Source organism: Bufo gargarizans, chromosome 1 (assembly GCF_014858855.1).
Source record: "Bufo gargarizans isolate SCDJY-AF-19 chromosome 1, ASM1485885v1, whole genome shotgun sequence".
In the NCBI taxonomy this organism is placed as follows: domain Eukaryota; kingdom Metazoa; phylum Chordata; class Amphibia; order Anura; family Bufonidae; genus Bufo; species Bufo gargarizans.
This window is the reverse complement of record NC_058080.1, coordinates 542,962,188-542,972,557: the sequence shown is the minus strand read 5'-3', so window position 1 is coordinate 542,972,557 and position 10,370 is coordinate 542,962,188. Positions and strand designations below refer to the sequence as shown.

The 10,370-nt window shown below is 46.2% G+C and overlaps 1 protein-coding gene across 1 annotated transcript in view; it reads right to left on the bottom strand.

Annotated features, from left to right (window-relative positions):
• Nucleotides 1-2,306: 2,306 nt before the first annotated feature.
• The window catches only part of LOC122928680 (thyroid adenoma-associated protein homolog), a 99,353-nt gene continuing 91,289 nt past the window's right edge, over nt 2,307-10,370 (bottom strand). Inside the window, exons 30-31 of the mRNA XM_044281774.1 lie at nt 2,739-2,871; nt 2,307-2,372 (exon numbers count right to left, since the gene is read on the bottom strand). Coding sequence (XP_044137709.1) covers nt 2,307-2,372; nt 2,739-2,871 — 199 coding nt within the window. The remainder of the gene's footprint in view (nt 2,373-2,738; nt 2,872-10,370) is intronic.

Genomic DNA, 10,370 nt, shown 5'->3' with positions numbered 1-10,370 from the left:
CCTAAGAAATCTTCCGGCAAAACTAAACATAAGGAATGTGGAGGATGTAGAGTAGCGTTGTCAGCTGCATATGCTAAACCACTATGTCAAACTTGTATAGATAAGTTAGTCATGGAAGAATCCCATAGCTTATCTAAAACCATTAAGGCCTTAGTACGATCTGAAGTGAAGTCCTCCATTAAGTCCTTCAGTCAGGGCCGTCTGAAATCACCAGAAGGGCGTACCTATAACACGGACTCTGATTCTGATCTTTCTGGTGGTGACAAAGACATAGAATCAGGTCAGGAGTTATCGTCAGATTTTATGTCTTCAGATGAGGATTCAGCGGAGAAAGCGTTATTTCCACCGGAAGATACTGAGCCTTTATTAAAAGCCGTAAAAACTACGATGCAGTTGGAGGATGTAAAACAGCCTCAGACTATTGCCGACCAGATTATTGAGGGCCTTCGCCCTAAACGCCATAGAGTTTTCTCAGTTCATAAGAACATAGAAGCATTGATTAGGAAAGAATGGAAAAACCCTGACAGAATTTTTTTATACCGAATTCTGTTAAAAGAAAATATTTATTTGAAGAGTCAGTGGCAGGCGTATGGGACAGAGCTCCTGCTGTAGATGCTCCTGTAGCCAAAATAGCCCAAAAAATCGGCTCTTCCGTTTGATGATTTGGGCTGTTTAGGATACCCTTTAGATAAAAGAGCTGATATTTATCTTAAGCATACTTGGGAATGTGCCTCTACAAGTCTCAGGCCGGCCATTGCCGCCTGCTGGGTCTCCAGGTCATTAAAGGGGTTGTCCGAGTTATGAAAAAAAAAGGGAGTAAATTAAAGAGCTGCCCTGAGTGACATGTCTGCCTGCTGGGAGACTCTGCAGCATGTTGTATGTGTAGGACTACAAGTCCCAGCCGTATAATGACACTGCTAAGGGAGTGGATACAAGAGCTGCCCTGAGTGCTGGGAGAATCAGCAGCAACTTGTAAGTGTAGAACTACAAGTCCAAGCTGTATCGTGACACTGCTAATACATACAGGAACTTCCCCCTACCTTCTTGTACAATGCTCTCTCTAGTTTTTCAGCTCCTGTGCCCAGAATTGTCACTGCCTGCAGTCTGTGCAGCTGAAGGGGTTAAGAATCCTAGGATAGAGGAGACAGCAGGCAGTGAAGGGGGGCGTGGCCAGCACAGTGACATCTCCTTATGAACATTATCAGAGCAGGGAGAGAAGCTGACATCACAGGTTCATGTGACCCTCTGTGAAATCTGAGAAACCAGCCACTGGAGATAAAGTGAGTGAATTGGAAAGCTGTTGTTATATTTGCCTAGTTAGAAACATAGAACACAAAAATAACTTGGATAACCCCTTTTAAGGCTATGGTTAGGTCAACTAGAATCCCATATCAGAGACAAAACCCCTAGAGAGGACTTGCTATCCTCCCTCCCAACTTTCCTCAAGGCAGCAGACTTCCTTGCAGACACCCCTACTGACGTGGTCCGTTTTTCTGCCAGAGCAGCCGCTATCTCAAATGCAGCAAGGTGTGCTTTTTTTGGCTTAGATTATGGAACAGGGATTCAGAGTCCAAGTCTAGACTTTGCTCTCTCACTTGTGAAGGTTCTAGATTGTTTGGTTCCTCTCTGGATGACATCTTAGAGAGAGCATCTGACAAAATAAAGGGGTATCCGGTTCCCCAGAAAACTTATTTTTTTTGGTAAACCCCAGGTGGGAGGAAGACTGTCTCAGTTCGTCCCAGCCTGGGGGTCCATTTCCCAGAACAAATGGATCCTAAGTGTAATAGAAAACGGATTCCGGCTGGAGTTCCTTTCTGGGCCAAATTTTATTTTTCACTCAGACAAAATCAGGAAAAAAGGAAAGCTCTGGAAGCGGAGACTAGGGAGTAGTTTGTATAGTTCCCAAGACAGAGAAGGGCAAGGGGTTCTATTCCCCTTTATTTTTGGGCTCCCTGTATTTTTTGGGATAAAAAATTCCACCTTTCCTCAAAGTCAAGACACTACCTGTTGTGGTGGATGATGCCAAAAAATCTATCAGCAGGAGTGCCATGAACATTTCCATACCAGATAATTACCACAGACGCCAGCCTTTAGGGTTGGGGAGCCCACTCCCAAAACAGATACTGGCAAGGGAGGTGGGATCTGAATACGAGGAAAGCATCCTCCAATTTCAAGGAGTTAAAAGTAGTAGAGAGGGCACTGACGGTGGAGCTTCCAGAAATAATATACAGATTCTGTTCTATTCAGACAATTCAACAGTGGTTGCCTACATAAACTATCAAGGAGGAACGAGAGTCTCTTCCCTCCTACTTCTCTGCCAGGAGATCTTTTGTATAACAGAGAGAAGAATGCTTTTCCTTGCAGCGGTACATCTGAAGGGGAAGGAGAATGTTATAGCGGACATCCTCAGTCGAGTTTCCATAAGACAGGACGAATGGTGTCTAAACAGACGTTTTTTTTAGATAGTCCAGAGGTACGGTCTTCCTACAGTGGAACTTTTCGCCTCAAGAGCCAACAGGAAGGTAGTCATTTGGACAGCTCATCAGCATTGGATGGGTTAGCTCAGGACTGGAGCCAAGAATTGGGGTACGCCTTCCCTCCAATTTGCCTCATCCCACAAGTATTGAAGAAAATAGAGAGAGAGACCTCCTCGGTTATCCTGATTGCTCCAAAGTGGCCCAAGAGGTCCTGGTATTCGAATCTTCTGAGGTTGGCAGTACAGCCTCCGTGGGTCCTACCATTGAGTTAGAGCCTTCTTTACCAGGGTCCGCTAGTTCATCCCAGCCTAGAAGTTCTTCAGCTTTTGGCATGGATTTTGAAAGGGAGGTCTGGTCAGGAAGGGGATTGTCGGACAAGGTGGTTTTCAACTTGCTAAAAAAGTAGAAAGGCAGTTACCTCTAAAAAATACAGTATATTAAAATGTGAAATATTTTTTTTTCTACATTCCTAGGTCACAGACCAGATCCCTTTAAATCTCCACAAATACCAAGAATCCTAGATTTTTTGCAAGCAGGGCTAGATAGGAATCTTAAAGCTTCCACACTAAAAGTTCAGGTAGCTGCCCTATTTTTTTAATTATAGGTTAGCTGATCATCCGTGGATTCAAAGATTCTTGTCAGCAGCCTCTAGGTTACATCCTTCCTTAAAGGGGTTGTCTGGGATTAGGGACCATTGTTTAGTAGCATTGCACATACACCCATGTCCTATCTTTTCAGCATGTTTCTAAGTACCTTTTTTACCCAAAACCTTTATGGCAGGAAGTAACTGATTTCTTTCAGTCAGTGACGTACCGGGTCCCTTGCAAAGGAGGAAAGCTTCCTCTTCCGCTGCTTCGGGAGCCCGGTGACTTCACTGACAGCCTAATTAATTATTAGGCGTACGCTCCTTGTGGTGCAGATATTGATGGCAGCGGCTCAGGAACGGAGCCGCTGCCATCAGCAGAGAGCGTTAGCTGTAACTGTAACAGCTAACTCTCTGTAACAGGTGCGTGGCATCCAGATCCATGTGGTGTAGAAGGAGGGAGCTCCCCCTCTCTACCATCGCGCCCCTGCTGCTGCGATTGCAGCGGCCGATCGTTGCCATGGCAACCGGACGCCTCACAAAGGCGTCCTGGTTGCTATGGACCTAAGGCTAATCAGACCCTGAGGTCTGATTAGCCTTAGTCAGGGCTCCAGATGGCGACCAAAATGCGCCACCAATGAAGAAAACTGACCTGTAATACAAATACAGTAGGCGGGTGCCGGAATCAAATAGCCGGCACCCGACCTCTGTGACAGGGAGCTGCGATCAGCTGCAGTTGAGTTAACCCGTCAGGTGCGGTACCTGAGGGGTTAACTGTCGCTGATCGCAGCTCCCTGTCACAAAGGTCGGGTGTCGGCTATTTGATTCCGGCACCCGCCTACTGTATTTGTATAAGAAACATTGGTGGCACAGTGTGCCCCCCCAACACCCCAGTATAAGAAACATTGGTGGCACAGTGTGCCCCCCAACACCCCAGTATAAGAAACATTGGTGGCTCAGTGGGAAGTGCCAATGAGGGTTAAAAATAATTTAAAAAAATTAACTCACCTCCTCCAGTTGATCGCGTAGCTGCCGGTCTCCTGTTCTATCTTCAGGACCTGTGGTGATGTCACTGAGCTCATCACATGGTCCATTTCCATGGTGATGAATCATGTGATGTATCATGTGATGAGCACAGTGATGTCACCACAGGTCCTTTGACAGGTCCCGAAGAAAGAACAGGAGACGATCAATTGGAGGAGGTGAGTTAATTTTTTTAATTTTTTTTTAACCCTCATTGGCACTGCCCACTGCGCCACCAATGTTTATTATATTGAGGAAGGGGGGGGGGGGGCGCACTGCGCCACCAATGTTTATTATATTGAGGGGGGGCGCACTGCGCCACCAATGTTTATTATATTGAGGGGGGGCGCACTGCGCCACCAATGTTTATTATATTGAGGGGGGGCGCACTGCGCCACCAATGTTTATTATATTGAGGGGGGGCGCTCTGCGCCACCAATGTTTATTATATTGAGGGGGGGCGCTCTGCGCCACCAATGTTTATTATATTGACCTTCTACTATGCATTCTGTATTCAGAATGCTATTATTTTCCCTTATAACCATGTTATAAGGGGAAATAATACAGTGAATAGACTTTCATCCTAGCAACCATGCGTGAAAATCGCACCGCATCCGCACTTGCTTGCGATTTTCACGCAGCCCTATTAACTTTTATGGGGCCTGCGTTGCGTGAAAAACGCAGAATATAGAGCATGCTGCGATTTTCACGCAACGCACAAGTGATGTGTGAAAATCACTGCTCATGTGCACAGCCCCATAGAAGTGAATGGGTCCGGATTTAGTGCGGGTGCATTCCGGTATTTTGAATGCCGGATCCGGCACTAATACATTCCTATGGGGAAAAATGCTGGATCCGGCATTCAGGCAAATCTTCAGTTTTTTTCGCCGGAGATAAAACCGTAGCATGCTGCGGTTTTCTCTTTTGCCTAATCAGTCAAAATGACTGAACTGGAGACGTGCTGATGCCTCCAGAACGGATTACTCCATTCAGAATGCATGGGAATATGCCTGATCAGTTCTTTTCTGGTATAGAGCCCCTGTGACGGAACTCTATGCCGGAAAAGAGAAACACAAGTGTGAAAGAGCCCTAAAATATTAAGTTTAAATCCCCCCTTTCCCAATTTTACATATGTTTATTTATTCTTTATATATTTTATATTACATAGCGCTGTCCAAACTATTAAATTATTAAAAAATATCTCCTATGCGGTGAGCATTCACAATTTTTTAGTCACCTTGTCACCCCAAAAAATAGGATAGGACTGTTCTATTATGGGCCGAATGTTTCATAAAATGCCAAATGCACCCAGCTCTTTTTTTGGTGTTTTTTTTTTTTTTTTTTGCGCGGTAATGAGTATCGCAATACTTTTTTATGGTGACGAAAGCGAATAAAATTTTTTTGTTTCAAAACAACAACAGCGTTGTCACGGAGCGTGGCCCTTATAGTGGGACGCTGTCAGCGATGTTCATGGATAGATGTGTGAGCATGGCTCTTATAGTGGGACGCTGTCAGCGATGTTTATGGATAGATGTGGGAGCATGGCCTTATAGTGTGGTGCTGTCAGCGATGTTTATGGATAGATGTGTGAGCGTGGCTCTTATAGTGGGACGCTGTCAGCGATGTTTATGGATAGATGTAGGAGCGTGGCCCTTATAGTGGGACGCTGTCAGCGATGTTTATGGATAGATGTTGGAGCGTGGCCCTTATAGTGTGATGCTGTCAGCGATGTTCATGGATAGATGTGTGAGCATGGCTCTTATAGTGTGACGCTGTCAGCGATGTTCATGGATAGATGTGTGAGCATGGCTCTTATAGTGGGACGCTGTCAGCGATGTTTATGGATAGATGTGTGAGCGTGGCCCTTATAGTGTGACGCTGTCAGCGATGTTTATGGATAGATGTGTGAGCATGGCTCTTATAGTGGGACGCTGTCAGCGATGTTCATGGATAGATGTGTGAGCATGGCTCTTATAGTGGGACGCTGTCAGCGATGTTTATGGATAGATGTGTGAGCATGGCCTTATAGTGGGACGCTGTCAGCGATGTTTATGGATAGATGTAGGAGCGTGGCCTTATAGTGTGGTGCTGTCAGCGATGTTTATGGATAGATGTAGGAGCGTGGCCTTATAGTGTGATGCTGTCAGCGATGTTTATGGATAGATGTGTGAGCGTGGCTCTTATAGTGGGACGCTGTCAGCGATGTTTATGGATAGATGTTGGAGCGTGGCCCTTATAGTGTGATGCTGTCAGCGATGTTTATGGATAGATGTGTGAGCGTGGCTCTTATAGTGGGACGCTGTCAGCGATGTTTATGGATAGATGTGTGAGCATGGCTCTTATAGTGGGACGCTGTCAGCGATGTTTATGGATAGATGTAGGAGCATGGCCTTATAGTGGGACGCTGTCAGCGATGTTTATGGATAGATGTGTGAGCGTGGCCTTATAGTGGGACGCTGTCAGCGATGTTTATGGATAGATGTAGGAGCGTGGCCCTTATAGTGTGGTGCTGTCAGCGATGTTTATGGATAGATGTGTGAGAGTGGCTCTTATAGTGGGACGCTGTCAGCGATGTTTATGGATAGATGTGGGAGCGTGGCCCTTATAGTGGGACGCTGTCAGCGATGTTTATGGATAGATGTAGGAGCGTGGCCCTTATAGTGGGACGCTGTCAGCGATGTTTATGGATAGATGTAGGAGCGTGGCCCTTATAGTGGGATGCTGTCAGCGATGTTTATAGATAGATGTGAGAGCGTGGCCCTTATAGTTTGTTGCAGTCTGCTATCCCTAAGGTTGTATACCATGAGTAACTAGCACAAGCATAAAACTAAAAATGATCTACCATTGTGGAAAGATGGAGCTGCTCCCTGTGTGTTAGTTCACTGTCTGCAAACACTGAGCACATGACACGTGCAAGAGACAGAGCAAGGAGGAGTTTATGTAAAAGGTGGGCGGATCTATGGAGGAGGCTGAATATGTAAGAGGGGGGCGGATCTATGGAGGAGGCTGAATATGTAAGAGGGGGGCGGATCTATGGAGGAGGCTGAATATGTATGAGGGGGGCGGATGCAGGGAGGTGATCTTGCACTGTAGAAACCAGGAGCTGCTGATCTGCACTGAGAGCCACAATGCACTGCAGCAGGAAGTGATAGCATACATAAACAGATATGTACACAGTCTGCTGGGGACTGTAGGAGCCATGCAGCAGTGCAAAAGCTACCTAAAAATATCTTAGGAAGATAGATTTGGCTACTAACAGTGAGTAAGCAGTTAAAAAAAAAAAATTTGATCCCGGACAACCCCTTTAAGACCATTGTCTCCTCCCTGGTATTTGAGTGTGGTTCTTTCGGCCCTATCTCAGAAGCCGTTTGAACCATTAAATGAGATTTCTATTAAAATGCTCCCCTATAAAGGGTTTTTGTCACCTGAAAAGTGGGTGTTAGGCAGGCTGACATTAGCGATGTGCTAATGTCAGCTGAACATAACTATATTAGTGCCATCTCAGTCCCTGCTGCTGTTATTGAGAAAAACTGACTTTTATAATATGCTAATTAGTCTCTAGGAGCAGGGGGGGGGAGCGTTGCCCCTGCTCCTAGAGGCTCAGTTCTCCTACCTCTGGCCACGCCCTGCTACACTAGATTGACAGGGCCAGGCAGCGTTGGTCTCCTACCTCCAGCCCTGTCTGCAGTGTAAATCTCACTGCAGACAGGGCTAGGAGCAGCCTGCTCCTAGAGGCTAATTGGCATATTATTAAAGTTTGTTTTTCCCCTACACCCATGACCGCACCCTTTAGAGACCGCCTCCATCATCAGGACAGGAAACGGGAACGTACGTTGAGAGCTCTCTGCCCCTATAGCCCTAGTTCCTGTTTCCTGTCCTAAGGATAGGACATGCGGTGAAGATTAGGCTGCAGGAGCCCAGCATATTATTACCAATGTGGGTTACCTGGTGTGGTGTAAGACTCAACTAGGAACAGCCTGCAAAGTCTGGGGCAGCGTCCTTCTGGGTCTCGGACTTTGCTTTGTCGAGATGGCGTTTCGGTGCAGTCCCAGGAGTTACTGTGAGGTAGCCCCGGCACGCCGGATCCTTCTGGCAGTGTTTAGGAGGTCCGGGGCCTGTACTGTTTCTTCTTCTGGCTTCCGGTAGCCTTACAATAGCTAGGGGAGGTTCCTTGTTTTCTATGCACGCTCCGTGTGTAAACCGGAAGTTGCGCGTCGCAACATCCGGTATTTGAAACGTAAGTTGGTTTCGGTTAACAGGCGTTCCGGAAGGGAAGCTGGTACATCTCTCCATATAGGCCGCATTTGGTACGCCGGCAGGGACCCGACCTGGGTTGTTTAACCTCCTTCTCAGCGTGTGGTCAGAAGGATCCCAGCCAGCCTGCAAGCTTCCCTAGATGCATATGGACTCTCTATCCGGAGACATGGAGGAAGAGAGCCCTGGTCGGTGCGCTGATGTACAGGATGCTCATGATGGCAGACCGGTATTCCTGGTTGGGTAAGGGGGTCAATCCCCACCTTTTGTATTCCTCCCTGTTGTGCCTAATTGGGGGTTATTCTCTGATTTTGTTTTAGAATACTAAAGAAGTCCCTAGGAAAGCAACTGCTAAAATTAAAGGAAGAGTGTGCCGTCTGCAAGAAAAAACTCGCCTCTTACTGGTCTAAAATGTTATGTCAGCATTGTGCTAATAAGGTGGTAGAGGAGGAATCCCCATAATTACTTCAGAGCATCAAAAGAGATAGTCAAATCTAAGGTCTCTGATTCTATCAAAATGTTTAAGAATCGCCTACCTTCCTCAGCCACGGGCAAGCAAGGTCATTCTAATATCATATCTGATAGTGAATCTTCCGAGGAGAATGAGCAAGGAAAGATCCTAGATAGTTCAAGCTCTTCCTTGGATGAAGTTTCCTCGGGCAGACCTTTTATTCTCCCCGAGGATATGGATTCCTTACACAAAGCTATTAGAACCACGATGAAGGTGGATGAATCCAGAGAACAAAAGTCTGGTTAAGATATAATGTTGGGCATCTGGGTCACAAAGGATCTGTAGTTTTTCCGTTAAATGAAAATTTAAAACATTTAATTCAGAAAGAATGGAAGAAACCGGATAAGAAGTTTTTTATTCCCAGAAGTGTAAAGAGAAATTTTTTTTTGATGAAGGCGAGTCGTCCTGTTGGGACAGGCCTCCTAAACTAGATGCCCCTATTGTGAAAATCTCAAATAGATCTGCTTTGCCTTTTGAGGATCTTGGCGTTTTTAAAAGACCCGATGGATAGACGGTCTGAGCTGTACCTTAAAAAAAATTTGGGAGGCCTCTACTCAGGCCTTTAAAGGGCTTCTGTCACCCCATTAAACCGTTTTTTTTTTCTTTACTAATAATCCCTACACTGCGATCTCATCATACATAAGCTAATTAATGATTTTCGTTTAGTAGAATATGTTAAAAATCGATTTTTGAAATATGTAAATTACCTTGCTACCAGCAAGTAGGGCGGCTACTTGCTGGTAGCAGCCGCAATCTCCGATGGTAATGACGCCCCCTCTGCTTGTTGATTGACAGGGCCAGCGGACGGGATCTTTCTATGCTGGCACTGCCTGTTTCGATTCAATATCTGGCGCCTGCGCCGCGGCCGTACCTCTCTTCAATCTGCGCAGGCGCACTGAGAGGCGGCCGCTCGCTCCGCAATGCGCCTGCGCCGGGTGTAGATGTCACGTCAGGCTATTGAGGATGGAGCGGCCGAGCGAGTGGCCGCCTCTCAGTGCGCCTGCGCAGATTAAAGAGAGGTACGGCTGCGGCGCAGGCGCCAGATATTGAATCAAAACAGGCAGGGCCAGCAGAGAAAGATCCCGTCCGCTGGCCCTGTCAATCAACAAGCAGAGGGGGCGTCATTACCATCGGAGAATGCGGCTGCTACCAGCAAGTAGCCGCCCTACTTGCTGGTAGCAAGGTAATTTACATATTTCAAAAATCGATTTTTAACAAATTCTACTGAACGAAAATCATTAATTAGCTTATGTATGATGAGATCGCAGTGTAGGGATTATTAGTAAAGAAAGAAAAAAAAAAAACGGTTTAATGGGGTGACAGAAGCCCTTTAAGCCTAATATAGCCACTACCTCCACTGCCAGGTCATTGAAATTGTGGCTTCAGGATTTTAGAATCCCACATCCAGAATAAGACCTCTAGGGACCAGCTCCTATCTTTTTTTCCCACTATACATAAAGCGGTGGACTTTATTTTAGATGCATCGGCCGATGCATTAAGATTAAATGCCAGATCTTCTACT